Source organism: Cherax quadricarinatus, chromosome 51 (genome assembly GCF_038502225.1).
Source record: "Cherax quadricarinatus isolate ZL_2023a chromosome 51, ASM3850222v1, whole genome shotgun sequence".
NCBI lineage: Eukaryota > Metazoa > Arthropoda > Malacostraca > Decapoda > Parastacidae > Cherax > Cherax quadricarinatus.
Genome location: NC_091342.1, coordinates 1,223,280 through 1,238,279, shown reverse-complemented (window position 1 = coordinate 1,238,279; position 15,000 = coordinate 1,223,280). Strand labels below are relative to the sequence as shown.

Sequence of the window (15,000 nt, the reverse complement as noted above, 5' to 3'; positions counted from 1 at the left end):
AGTAATAAGGTCAAATGTAGGTTCAGGCTTCCCTTTGGAAAGGTCAGTGGTGTGACTCAGTGGGCAGTCGTGTGTGTGTTCACCTATTTGTGGTTACAGGGGTCAATTCGCAGCTCCTGGCCCCGCCTCTTGGCTGGTATGTGTGTGCGAGTGGATATTTGTGCTAGTCTTCTTGATCCTTCTTAGATTCATTAAGCTGCTTTCTTGACCTTTAACTCCTATTAAATTCCGGTTCTTCAACCTTTGACCTCCATCCGTGTAGTAACATGGTATTAGTTCCTCTGACTAGTGAGGGAAAGTGGAAAGAGGAAGAGAGAAAATGGGAGGGGAGAGAAGAAAGGAAAGGATGGAAGAGTGTGAGAGAGGGAAGGAAGAAGGAACGTTTACAGACTAAAAAAAAGAAATTTTAAATTTATTAAATAACATTATATATATATATATATATATATATATATATATATATATATATATATATATATATATATATATATATATATATATATATATATATATATTCTTTGAATCATGAGCATATTCAGACGTTTTAAGGCTCCCTCGTTTTAGGAAGGACGTTGTATAAATTATGAAAGCTCGGTATGTCAGAGAGAAATAATGTTTGAAAAGTTGAAACCCGAGGTGAGGGAGTATAGATGGAGAATGGATGGAAAGTAAAGACATAGACGAAGATGGCAGAGAAGGAAGCCAAAAACGTAGATCAAGCTGGGGTAGTCAAGCTGGGGTAGTCAAGCTGGGAAGGTTAATAAAGTGTTTGTAAAGCTGGCAGACAGTTTTCTTGTCCTCGTACTCAATGGAATGTTTAGATTATTCATAAGCTTGCCTGGGTACCATTCATAGCTGCTCTCACATGCAGCCTTCCATTTAAAGGCAGCTGGGCTGTTAGACCCAAAACTTCATACTTTTCCAGCTGGTAGTGAGGGGGTGTTATCATTGTTGCTAACTGACGAGTCAAGCTCACCCTTCTGGAGGGTTAGTTTGGGTAGTCTTGACGATAATAGAAAAGATTGTTACAGCCAGAAAGTCGTCTGAGTTAGTTTATTTCTATCAAGACAGCTCTGGAGTGAAAGACGGTGAATGTGTTTTTCTTTTCGGGGGGCACAGGGTCACCCAAAGTTGGTGGAAAACTAAGTTTGTGGTTTAATAATAAAAAACAGAAATATTGATATTTTATCTTCACACAATAGGAATATACTGATGGCTGAAGAGGGCTATAGATTATGACAGAAATATGCTGTAATTTACCGTAGTATTCTTAGTTTTGTTTTGTTGCCTCCATGTGTGATAGATTGTGTCGTTGACCAGAATTTCTGACATCCTTGTGTCTGCTAATTGATGTACGTTGTTGTATCTCTGCCAGTGAGAGATGTACTCGTGCACCCAGAACAAGCGACACAAGATTTAAAACAATCACCGGGGAAGTTGAATGATAGCTCTAGGCCTTTCCTACTGCAATTAATACATCATCATGTGTATGTTTATGCCATCAGATATAAACGTCACTGTGTACAGCGTATAATTATGAGATATATATATATATATATATATATATATATATATATATATATATATATATATATACTATATATATATATATATATATATATATATATATATATATATATATATATATATATATATATATATATATATACGTACGCATACATATTAATGTACACATACACACGTGTATATACACTCATAGACATACGCTCCCAGACATAGGCTCCCAGACATACGCAGGCGGTAAAAAAGACAGACAGAGATGAACCAACTCTCTACTGCTGAAACACAACCTTAGTTCAGATAACTTTTGATGGGAACAGAATACTGAAGTGTTTCCTGAAACCCAGGAAGCGTTTCAGCACTTCAGGAAGTGCTTGGAGATGCACCACTCCCCAAAGAGGAGGAGTGTCTCCTGAGACCCCCTCCTCATCCTCATCCTTCACTCCTCCTCCTCTTCCTGTCCTCTTCCACCTTCGTTCTGAGAGGAGTCACTGTCGTTTTTGTCGCGTGAGCATTTTTTTCCATTGTTTTTATCATATTCATCAAGAGTTTCCATTTGCAAGTAACTATATTTGAAACAAGAAGACAAAATTACCATAATGATATTGCAAGTTTTTTGCTCTCCAAGACTCATGTTTTAATACGAACTTTGATACAGCTGTATTAGGGTACGAGTTGTGTATATCTCCGAGTGTATATGTCATGAGAGTTGTGTATATCTCCGAGTGTATATGCCATGAGAGTTGTGTATATCTCCGAGTGTATATGCCATGAGAGTTTACGTTAATCCTTGGTTTAGAAAGACACGTAAGCAAACACTATAACATATTTATTAGAAAACGTTTCGGTCCTGGGACCTTGATCACTTCTAACATACAGAGGTAGAAAGACATTATATATATAGGCGGAGAGTGAGATGTGACGCACGTGACCTGAGGAAAGTCATAAGAACATCTCACTCTCCGCCTATATATATAATGTCTTTCTACCTCTGTATGTTAGAAGTGATCAAGGTCCCAGGACAGAAACGTTTTCTAATAAATATGTTATAGTGTTTGCTTACGTGTCTTTCTAAACCAACTTGTCGGTATTTATTACCAAGGTTTATACCACGTTAATCCTTACTTTAACGATTAAAGCATTTTGGACTGGTGATGAACACGTGAAATGTAGCCAGGGAGTGTCGACCAGTCGACGGATCTTAACACTGACAAACTATATTCTGTTTTCCAAGTGAATTTATTTTCTGTGTAAGAGCAACACGCAGTTTTAAGCGAGTGTATAGAAAAGGCGAACTTGTGTGTGTGTGTGTGTTGAATTTGTTTCGGTGTTTAAATACGCCAGAGAGAGGAGGTTCATCAGACAATGTATGAAAATTTAGTGGCACTGAAACTGTTCGTGATTGTTGGCGGGTCTGAAAGCTGAAATCAGTTAAAAGAAAACACAAGTGGTGAATCTTGCGTGAAAATCTAGTTTCTGACTTTTATTGTTAATTTTTCAGTGTTGAAGTAGCTTGGTAGCCCATTAATGAGCTGGAGAGTGAGTGTGTGAGATGAACTTCATCACCTGGTGTATCCAGCAGTTAGTTAAGAACGTCACAACGTGTGTGTGTTGACGTGGGGTGAGGCACAGAGGGCGCTGCTACCTGAGACTACTATGTGCCCTGAATATACCCAGGCGGACACAGGCAGCCCCAGTGCCCCTCTCACCGTCTCCAGACGTTCTGCCACCTCTCAGGTCTGCCCTGTGAAACACATGCCCACCACCCATACCCAGACATCCCAACACACGCTCCTGCTTCTGTATGAAGCTTCAAGGTACTGCCTACCTATCAGAGGACCATCCAGAGAAACTGACGCGTCTGTGAATCATTTACCTCCACCCAGACCACTCTCTCGACTGCAGGCAAATTGTGTCTTTGACAGCGCTGTCGAGGGCTGTTGGTGTCCCTGTGGGTCGATGAGACAAGGAGTGAGTCGATTCCATATCATGTGTGATACGGATGAAAGACTAGGATTACGTGCAGGATCTTGTGTCCCCTCCCTCACTGCTTCTCAAGAGTCCAGCCCCATTCCCTCCAGACACCCTCGCCCCCTAACCACGACGTCTTCATCGAGGTCTCAAAAAGCAAGCCCTCTGAGAGCTCCCCGAAGACTAGGAGTCCCAGTCATGGTATCTTCATGTGGTTCTTTGCTTATGAGCTTAGCTCTGTGCCTCCTGCTGGCGGGAGGCACAGAAAGTAGCGAGTTCCCTGACCGTGAGTGTTGCGACAGCCTCCCCCCACCACCACCCAATTACCACCAGGCCACCTCCACTACCACAACTACCACACCCATGCCCAATGCAGGACACAACACCTCCATCATATCTGGTAAGTTTCTTTATTCCTCTCTGTCTCTACATGTTCATTTTCATATATTTTAGTCAACTGTTCGCTGTAGCATGAAAATGTTCTGTCATTTGCCTTCTGTCGCTTGTATGTGTGTGTGTTGTGTGTGTGTGTGTGTGTGTGTGTGTGTGTGTGTGTGTGTGTGTGTGTGTGTGTGTGTGTGTGTGTGTGTGCTCATTTGTGATTGCAATGGTCAAGTTTCAGCTCCTGGCCCCGGCTCTAAGCTTACCACTTGCTGCGTTCATTTTCTCTTTCCCTCGCGAATCCTGTCATACTTTTACTTAAAACTCTTCATGGGGCCAGCCTCCACTACTTCATCGTCGAGGCCAACCCACTTCCCAACCACCACCAGACTGAAGAAAGTATTCCTGACATCCCTGTGACTCATCTGTGCCCCTAACTTCCAATTGTTCCCTCTTGTACCCCTTCCCAGCCTCACAAACAGTCTCTGTTCACCCAATAAACCCCACTGAGTAAACAGTGCATAACACCCCTAGTTGTTGAATAAGATACACGTACAAAACCCTGGTTAACTTTATTTTGTATGGTGTTATCATGTCTCGCCCAAGTTCCCGTCTCCTTTAATGTCCTCTGCTTCCATTCCTTGTCGTTTCTTGTGAATTTTCCTCTTGTGTTCTTCGGTCTTAATACCTGTTCTAGTGCATTCGTTTTTCTTCTGATGTGGTTGTGTAGCAGTTTCTAATTTACCTGTTGTTGTCTAATTGTCAAAGCATTCTTTGAAAAGAAAACAGACTGAGTAGTCTGCAGTGTTATCAGAGTCCTCTCTCTCTCTCTCTCTCTCTCTCTCTCTCTCTCTCTCTCTCTCTCTCTCTCTCTCTCTCTCTCTCTCTCTCTCTCTCTCTCTCTCTCTCTCTCTCTCTCTCTCTCTCTCTCTCTCGCTCTCGCTCTCATCCCCTTTGTTTCCACTATACTATTACAAGTCCCCTTTCCCATTTTCTCCTCAAAGTTATTACCACAGAATGACGCAGTAAATGAGTAATAACTTCCTGTGTGAGAGAAACAATACTAAGGTACACTTTATAACACCAAAGTACACTTAACAGCACAAAGGTGCACTTAAGACCAAGGTACACTTAACACCAAGGTACACTTAACAACACCAAGGTACACTTAACACCAAGGTGCACTTAACAACACCAAGGTTCACTTTACAACACCAAGGTACACTTAACACCAAGGTACACTTAACAACACCAAGGTACACTTAATAACACCAAGGTTCACTTAACAACACCAAGGTACACTTAATAACACCAAGGTTCACTTAACAACACCAAGGTTCACTTTACAACACCAAGGTTCACTTTACAACACCAAGGTACACTTAACAACACCAAGGTACACTTAATAACACCAAGGTTCACTTAACAACACCAAGGTACACTTAATAACACCAAGGTGCACTTAACAACACCAAGGTTCACTTTACAACACCAAGGTTCACTTTACAACACCAAGGTACACTTAACAACACCAAGGTACACTTAATAACACCAAGGTACACTTAATAACACCAAGGTTCACTTTACCACACCAGGGTACACTTAACAACACCAAGGTACACTTAGCACCACGGTACACTTAAGATAAATATTAAAATATTTCATAATTTTAATTTTAATGTGATCATTTAACGTAAGAAAGCATAATAGACAACAGTTATATAATAATAATAATAATAATAATAATAATAATAATAATAATAATTATTATTATTATTATTATTATTATTATTATTATTATTATTATTATTATTATTATTATTATTATTGTTATTATTATTATTATTATTATTATTATTATTATTATTATTATTATTATTATGTTTGGAAAAATTTAAAGTACGAGCCGAGATCATAATTATTACAAAAGATAATGATAGAATCATTATCATCATCAATAGTTCTTAGTCTTTTGTCAATTATCATTGCTATTAATACTGTTTAGTACAGTAAACTGATGAGGCTAAATAGTTGTGATTGTTGTGGCTTGTTTGTGTGACTGTTGTGGTTTGTTAGTGTGATTGTTGTGGTTTGTTTGTGTGATTGTTGTGGCTTGTTAGTGTGATTGTTGTGGCTTGTTAGTGTGATTGTTGTGGCTTGTTTGTGTGACTGTTGTGGCTTGTTAGTGTGATTGTTGTGGCTTGTTAGTGTGATTGTTGTGGCTTGTTAGTGTGATTGTTGTGGCTTGTTAGTGTGATTGTTGTGGCTTGTTAGTGTGATTGTTGTGGCTTGTTAGTGTGATTGTTGTGGCTTGTTAGTGTGATTGTTGTGGCTTGTTAGTGTGATTGTTGTGGCTTGTTAGTGTGATTGTTGTGGCTTGTTAGTGTGATTGTTGTGGCTTGTTAGTGTGATTGTTGTGGCTTGTTAGTGTGATTGTTGTGGCTTGTTAGTGTGATTGTTGTGGCTTGTTAGTGTGATTGTTGTGGCTTGTTAGTGTGATTGTTGTGGCTTGTTTGTGTGATTGTTGTGGCTTGTTTGTGTGATTGTTGTGGTTTGCTTGTGTGATTGTTGTGGCTTGTTAGTGTGATTGTTGTGGATTGTTTGATTGTTGTGGCTTATTTGTGTGATTGTTGTGGCTTGTTAGTGTGATTGTTGTGGCTTGTTTGTGTGATTGTTGTGGCTTGTTAGTGTGATTGTTGTGGCTTGTTAGTGTGATTGTTGTGGCTTGTTAGTGTGATTGTTGTGGCTTGTTAGTGTGATTCTTGTGGCTTGTTAGTGTGATTGTTGTGGCTTGTTAGTGTGATTGTTGTGGCTTGTTAGTGTGATTGTTGTGGCTTGTTTGTGTGATTGTTGTGGCTTGTTTGTGTGATTGTTGTGGATTGTTTCATTGTTGTGGCTTATTTGTGTGATTGTTGTGGCTTGTTAGTGTGATTGTTGTGGCTTGTTTGTGTGATTGTTGTGGCTTGTTAGTGTGATTGTTGTGGTTTGTTAGTGTGATTGTTGTGGCTTGTTAGTGTGATTGTTGTGGCTTGTTAGTGTGATTGTTGTGGCTTGTTAGTGTGATTGTTGTGGCTTGTTAGTGTGATTGTTGTGGCTTGTTAGTGTGATTGTTGTGGCTTGTTAGTGTGATTGTTGTGGCTTGTTAGTGTGATTGTTGTGGCTTGTTAGTGTGATTGTTGTGGCTTGTTAGTGTGATTGTTGCAGCTTGTTAGTGTGATTGTTGCGGCTTGTTTGTGTGATTGTTGTGGCTTGTTAGTGTGATTGTTGTGGCTTGTTAGTGTGATTGTTGTGGCTTGTTAGTGTGATTGTTGTGGCTTGTTAGTGTGATTGTTGTGGCTTGTTAGTGTGATTGTTGTGGCTTGTTAGTGTGATTGTTGTGACTTGTTAGTGTGATTGTTGCAGCTTGTTAGTGTGATTGTTGTGGCTTGTTAGTGTGATTGTTGTGGCTTGTTAGTGTGATTGTTGTGACTTGTTAGTGTGATTGTTGTGGCTTGTTAGTGTGATTGTTGCAGCTTGTTAGTGTGATTGTTGTGGCTTGTTAGTGTGATTGTTGTGGCTTGTTAGTGTGATTGTTGTGGCTTGTTAGTGTGATTGTTGTGGCTTGTTAGTGTGATTGTTGTGGCTTGTTAGTGTGATTGTTGTGACTTGTTAGTGTGATTGTTGCAGCTTGTTAGTGTGATTGTTGTGGCTTGTTAGTGTGATTGTTGTGGCTTGTTAGTGTGATTGTTGTGGCTTGTTAGTGTGATTGTTGTGACTTGTTAGTGTGATTGTTGCAGCTTGTTAGTGTGATTGTTGTGGCTTGTTAGTGTGATTGTTGTGGCTTGTTAGTGTGATTGTTGTGACTTGTTAGTGTGATTGTTGTGGCTTGTTAGTGTGATTGTTGCAGCTTGTTAGTGTGATTGTTGTGGCTTGTTAGTGTGATTGTTGTGGCTTGTTAGTGTGATTGTTGTGGCTTGTTAGTGTGATTGTTGTGATTTGTTTGTGTGATTGTTGTAAATTATTATTTGTGTTAATAAATAATGTGTACTCACCTAGTTGAGGTTGCGGGGGTCGAGTCCGAGCTCCTGGCCCCGCCTCTTCACTGATCGCTACTAGGTCACTCTCCCTGAACCATGAGCTTTATCATACCTCTGCTTAAAGCTATGTATGGATCCTGCCTCCACTACATCGCTTCCCAAACTATTCCACTTACTGACTACTCTGTGGCTGAAGAAATACTTCCTAACATCCCTGTGATTCATCTGTGTCTTCAGCTTCCAACTGTGTCCCCTTGTTACTGTGTCCAATCTCTGGAACATCCTGTCTTTGTCCACCTTGTCAATTCCTCTCAGTATTTTGTATGTCGTTATCATGTCCCCCCCTAGCTCTCCTGTCCTCCAGTGTCGTCAGGTTGATTTCCCATAACCTCTCCTCGTAGGACATACCTCTTAGCTCTGGGACTAGTCTTGTTGCAAACCTTTGCACTTTCTCTAGTTTCTTTACATGCTTGGCTAGGTGTGGGTTCCAAACTGGTGCCGCATACTCCAACATGGACCTAACGTACACGGTGTACAGGGTCCTGAACGATTCCTTATTAAGATGTCGGAATGCTGTTCTGAGGTTTGCTAGGCGCCCATATGCTGCAGCAGTTATTTGGTTGATGTGCGCTTCAGGAGATGTGCCTGGTGTTATACTTACCCCAAGATCTTTTTCCTTGAGTGAGGTTTGTAGTCTCTGGCCCCCTAGACTGTACTCCGTCTGCGGTCTTCTTTGCCCTTCCCCAATCTTCATGACTTTGCACTTGGTGGGATTGAACTCCAGGAGCTAATTGGTGTGTGTGTGTGTGTGTGTGTGTGTGTGTGTGTGTGTGTGTGTGTGTGTGTGTGTGTGTGTGTGTGTGTGTGTGTGTGTGTGTGTGTGTGTGTGTGTGCACTTGTACTTCTGGCCTGGACACTTAACCATCAGTCAACTGGAGCGTCCAGTTTCCGGCACTCTGGACCTTCCTGTGTTTACATAAGAATCAATGTATGGAATTGTCTTTTACTGGTTCCTCTGGGAGGGGAGTCCCCTTGTTTACCACGCTCCTCAACTTATTTCTCTGGTTCGTTTTGTATTTTAGTTTCCATTTTGCGCCCCTTCGCCCTGCTCCCATCTCTTTGAAATAGTGCCGATAGCATAAAGTATCTTGTATGTCTTGACCATATCTCCTCGGATTCTTCCTTGCTCTTGTGTTGCGAGATCTAATTTCGTCTAAATGGTTTTCGCAACTCAGGTTCATTATCTCTAAGACCAGCGTAAATCTTGGGTCTTTTTCTGGGTCTCTGTAAGCGTTTTCCCTGTTACAAGCATTGCTGGCGTTCTCCTGCTTGTGAACCTCTAGTGATATGTTCGGTGTAAGCCCTACCCTAAATTCTTACACCACGACCCCGGCACCAGTCTTTCACTTGTTTGTGTACTGCCCATCTCTGGTTTTTTTGCATTTCTCTCGTCGTGTTCACCTTTACTCTGTAAGAGCCGGATGTGAGATATATTTTATCACACCGACCCTGCAGCCTGACAACCCTCTACTTCTTCTTCTTCTTCTTTTTCTTCTTCTTCTTCTTCTTCTTCTTCTTTTTCTTCTTCTTCTTCTTCTTCTTCTTCTTCTGCAGCTCTTTTGCAGTCCTTTTCTGCATTGGCCATTAAAATGTTTATTATATATATATATATATATATATATATATATATATATATATATATATATATATATATATATATATATATATATATATATATATATATATATATATATGTATATATATATATATATATATATATATATATATATATATATATATGTATATATATATATATATATATATATATATATATATATATATATATATATATATATATATATATATATACATATATATATACCTTCTCCCTTGCTATAACTTCATCCCAATAGGGTCGGAGACCTTTGGAGCATTGGGCAAGTGTGCTCTAAAGTTCCTCAAAGAGCTAGGTGAAAAGCTCATCATAGAAACCAAGGACCACAGGGCGACCAGCTTCCTTTTTCAGAGACTCAGTGCTGCGATCCAGAGAGGAAATGCCTGCAGCATTCTGGGCTCGCGGCCCACCGCTGGGGAGCTGGACGAAGTATTCTAGATGTAGCTATGAGTTACCTATGTTGTTTTACTTTCTATTGTATTTTTTGTGAATGTTTTGTCTATATATATATATATATATATATATATATATATATATATATATATATATATATATATATATATATATATATATATATATATATATATATATATATTATTTTTAGAATAAATATTAAGTTTTAAAAAAAAAGTTCGGAAAACATCCAAAAACGTGAACATATTGCAAAATGTCAAGTTTTTTTTGGTATTAATCCCTCCAGGGAAGCATATCCTGGGTATTACAGGATATATGTGTCAGGGATACTGATCGCTACTGTTTTTTTTTTCTGAGAATCCTGCTACAGTTTTGCTCTTGTTTCCCGCTTAGAAAATTGCCACAACAAGCTTTTCATTACTTCCTCTCTCTTCTCTAGTATTCCATTTGCATGTTTTTAAAATCGTTTTATTTGTGGATTATCTAGAAATGTCTGCTGTCTTCTGTCGTGTATAGTATGGTGTTATGGCAGGCTTCGTTGCTTCGGTAACCTGTTTCATCGTGTGTCGTGTAGCGAGGCGTGTAGTGAGGCGTGTAGTGAGGCGTATAGCGAGGCGTGTAGTGATGAACCAGTGGAGAATGAAGACTGTCTACGCTGAATAACTTAACACGAGTTTAGCGCTTCTCGTAAATAGAACAACAACAATAATAATAATATTAATAATATATCTATGTGTTTCTTAGAGCTTGGTGCCGTCATTAATTCTTTGTAGATATTCTTTTTCACGTGTATATACCTCAATGTATACCTTGTTCACTCACATGTAAACCATTTGCTTTGTAGTATATACTTCTTGCTCAATCGTACATACCACTGGTTCAGTACTATATATCTCTTGCTCACTCGTATATACCTTTTAATCATTTATACCTCCTATTCAAGTCTATATATCTCTTGTACATTGGTATATACCATTTATTCAATCATTTATATTTCTTCTCCTTTCCAGAGTGTCATTTGTTGTGGTCGTGTCATGCTTCTGTGTAATATTTTATAAGCGAGCTCACGATAACTATCAGACTGATCGTTGGGTCCCCCACTCTTATTTTTCTTCCTGCCTCGTGAATAATTGAAAGCATTTCTTTTTTTTTTTGCTTTCAAGGCTGTCTTTATCAAACTGCCAAATTTATTTTTTTCTTAATAATATGGTGTTGTTGTCCATCTAAAGTAACCTTCTTCTGTGGTCGGTATCGCTCCTGTTTCCACGACCTTTTGGGTTTCTGTTTCTGGTTCTGTTTGTGAGAGTAAAAGCTGTGTGTGTGTGTGTGTGTGTGTGTTTTCTGAAGAGGGTCTCCCTCTAACTGAAAGGTCAAAATACTTGCATCTCTCTTATCTGTTTCAGATTTGTGTGTGTAAGTTATTCCTTACTCTCCGTATTTCTCCACATTCTGTATCTTTCTACGCTCGTAGTGCGTCACCGTAGAAAAAATATTCTATAAGTAATTAAATTTCTCCTAATTCATATTTATCAGCGCATTTACGTAGCTTCATTTTGGTGACGAGAAAATACACGATTTGTCCTTCCGTTTAAAACTATTTTTAAAGTCACGAATCTGATCATTCGCGAGATGAAGATGGTTAAGTAGAGGCTCGAAAAAACTTCAGGTTATAAATTAGTTGTACAGACACTTATTGCAACCTAATTGTGCTCACCTAATTGAGGTTGCAGGAGTCGATTCATAGCTCCTGGCCCCACCTCCGGTCGCTACTAGGTAGAAGTAATGTCACCTCTGTAATATGTGGTATACAATTGTACTGTTTAATCTAAATGAGGCCTTACCAGAGCTGAGTGTGTACATATGAACACAATTGAATACCCTCCAATGTCTCGTCGAAGCGAGAACTGATCAGAAGCTATTAATTCAGATGTAATTTCAAAATGATTGAGTTTGTCGACGGGAGGAACACAGAGATTAAGACCCAGGCTTCCCTGGGCCTGGCTGCCGCCCCGTCTGCTCACCTCATTTGTATGCTAATGAGTAGGTCTGCTGAGCCCACCTGCTTGGTGGTGGTGGTGGTGGTGGTGGTGGTGGTGGTGGTGGTGATAGTGGTGGTGGTGGCGGTGATTGCGGTGGTGGTGGTGGTGGTAGTAGTGGTGATGCTTCTTCTATCTTGCTATCTCCGACTGCAGCAGCATCTTCACCCCCCAACTCTCTCTCTCTTTCTGTCTCTCTCTCACACACACACCCCTCAAGGAAGGTTCCATGATGCTGGTGAGGGGCTCTTGATCTAGGGAATTGGATCTGTGCTCCATTTCCCTGAATTAAGACTGAATACCTTCCACCCCCCCTTCCCCACACAGACGCTGTATAATCCTACAGGTTTAGCGCTTCCCCCTTGCGTATAATATTAATAAGAATCACACACACATCTCTCAAGTTTAGATTGTAACCACTATAATGTAATTGTAACCACTACAATGTAACTGTAACCACTACAATGTAACTGTAACACTACAATGTAACTGTAACACTACAATGTAACTGTAACCACTACAATGTAACTGTAACCACTGCAATGTAACTGTAACACTACAATGTAACTGTAACACTACAATGTAACTGTAACCACTACAATGTAACTGTAACCACTACAATGTAACTGTAACACTACAATGTAACTGTAACACTACAATGTAACTGTAACACTACAATGTAACTGTAACCACTACAATGTAACTGTAACACTACAATGTAACTGTAACACTACAATGTAACTGTAACCACTGCAATGTAACTGTAACCACTACAATGTAACTGTAACCAATACAATGTAACTGTAACACTACAATGTAACTGTAACCACTACAATGTAACTGTAACACTACAATGTAACTGTAACACTACAATGTAACTGTAACCACTACAATGTAACTGTAACCACTACAATGTAACTGTAACACTACAATGTAACTGTAACACTACAGTGTAACTGTAACACTACAATGTAACTGTAACACTACAATGTAACTGTAACACTACAATGTAACTGTAACACTACAATGTAACTGTAACCACTACAATGTAACTGTAACACTACAATGTAACTGTAACCACTACAATGTAACTGTAACCACTACAATGTAACTGTAACCACTACAATGTAACTGTAACCACTACAATGTAACTGTAACACTACAATGTAACTGTAACACTACAATGTAACTGTAACACTACAATGTAACTGTAACACTACAATGTAACTGTAACACTACAATGTAACTGTAACACTACAATGTAACTGTAACACTACAATGTAACTGTAACACTACAATGTAACTGTAACACTACAATGTAACTGTAACACTACAATGTAACTGTAACACTACAATGTAACTGTAACACTACAATGTAACTGTAACCACTACAATGTAACTGTAACACTACAATGTAACTGTAACCACTAAAATGTAACTATAACCACTACAATGTAACTGTAACCACTACAATGTAACTGTAACCACTACAATGTAACTGTAACACTACAATGTAACTGTAACACTACAATGTAACTGTAACACTACAATGTAACTGTAACCACTACAATGTAACTGTAACACAACAATGTAACTGTAACACTACAGTGTAACTGTAACACTACAATGTAACTGTAACCACTACAATGTAACTGTAACACTACAATGTAACTGTAACACTACAATGTAACTGTAACACTACAATGTAACTGTAACACTACAATGTAACTGTAACCACTACAATGTAACTGTAACACTACAATGTAACTGTAACACTACAATGTAACTGTAACACTACAATGTAACTGTAACACTACAATGTAACTGTAACACAACAATGTAACTGTAACACTACAATGTAACTGTAACACTACAATGTAACTGTAACACTACAATGTAACTAAGAACAGGTACGTGTGTTGCTTCTTTATCCACAAAATTATTAAAGATATATATATATATGCATTCAGCTTAAGTAATTTTTTGGTTCAGAGAAACTGATGTGAGGAACTCCAGACGCCAGTGATGGGCTCTTGATCTAAGGATATGGAGCTACTGTTCTGATGCCCCAAATTTTGCTTATATGCATGTATGTTTGTTTGTATGTATGTATGTATGTATGTATGTATGTATGTATGTATGTATGTATGTATGTATGCATGTATGTATGTATGTGTGTAATTTTTGTATGTGTGTATGTATGTATGTATGTATGCATGTACTCACCTATTTGTACTCACCTATTTGTGGTTGCAGGGGTCGAGTCTTAGCTCCTGGCCCCGCCTCTTCACTGATCGCTACTAGGTCACTCTCCCTGAGCCGTGAGCTTTATCGTACCTCTGCTTAAAGCTATGTATGGATCCTGCCTCCACTACATCGCTTCCCAAACTATTCCACTTACTGACTACTCTGTGGCTGAAGAAATACTTCCTAACATCCCTGTGATTCATCTGTGTCTTTAGCTTCCAACTGTGTCCCCTTGTTACTGTGTCCAATCTCTGGAACATCCTGTTTTTGTCCACCTTGTCAATTCCTCTCAGTATTTTGTATGTCGTTATCATGTCCCCCCTATCTCTCCTGTCCTCCAGTGTCGTCAGGTTGATTTCCCTTAACCTCTCCTCGTAGGACATACCTCTTAGCTCTGGGACTAGTCTTGTTGCAAACCTTTGCACTTTCTCTAGTTTCTTTACGTGCTTGGCTAGGTGTAGGGTTCCAAACTGGTGCCACATACTCCAATATGGGCCTAACGTATACAGGTGTACAGGGTCCTGAACGATTCCTTATTAAGATGTCGGAATGCTGTTCTGAGGTTTGCTGAGGCGCCCATATGCTAGCAGTTATTTGGTTGATGTGCGCTTCAGGAGATGTGCCTGGTGTTATACTCACCCCAAGATCTTTTCCTTGAGTGAGGTTTGTAGTCTCTGACCCCCTAGACTGTACTCCGTCTGCGGCCTTCTTTGCCCTTCCCCAATCTTCATGACTTTGC

The 15,000-nt window shown here is 39.4% G+C and overlaps 1 protein-coding gene across 6 annotated transcripts in view; it reads left to right on the top strand.

Moving 5' to 3' along the window:
* Positions 1 to 15,000, top strand: part of LOC128694761 (uncharacterized) — a gene marked incomplete at its 3' end in the record, with an annotated part of 640,093 nt that overhangs the window by 394,376 nt on the left and 230,717 nt on the right. For 5 of the 6 annotated variants that reach the window (XM_070095662.1, XM_070095661.1, XM_070095660.1 and 2 more), the window contains 1 exon segment: positions 3,026 to 3,892. In XM_070095662.1, the coding sequence (XP_069951763.1) occupies positions 3,178 to 3,892 (715 nt within the window). 6 annotated transcript variants of the gene reach the window in all.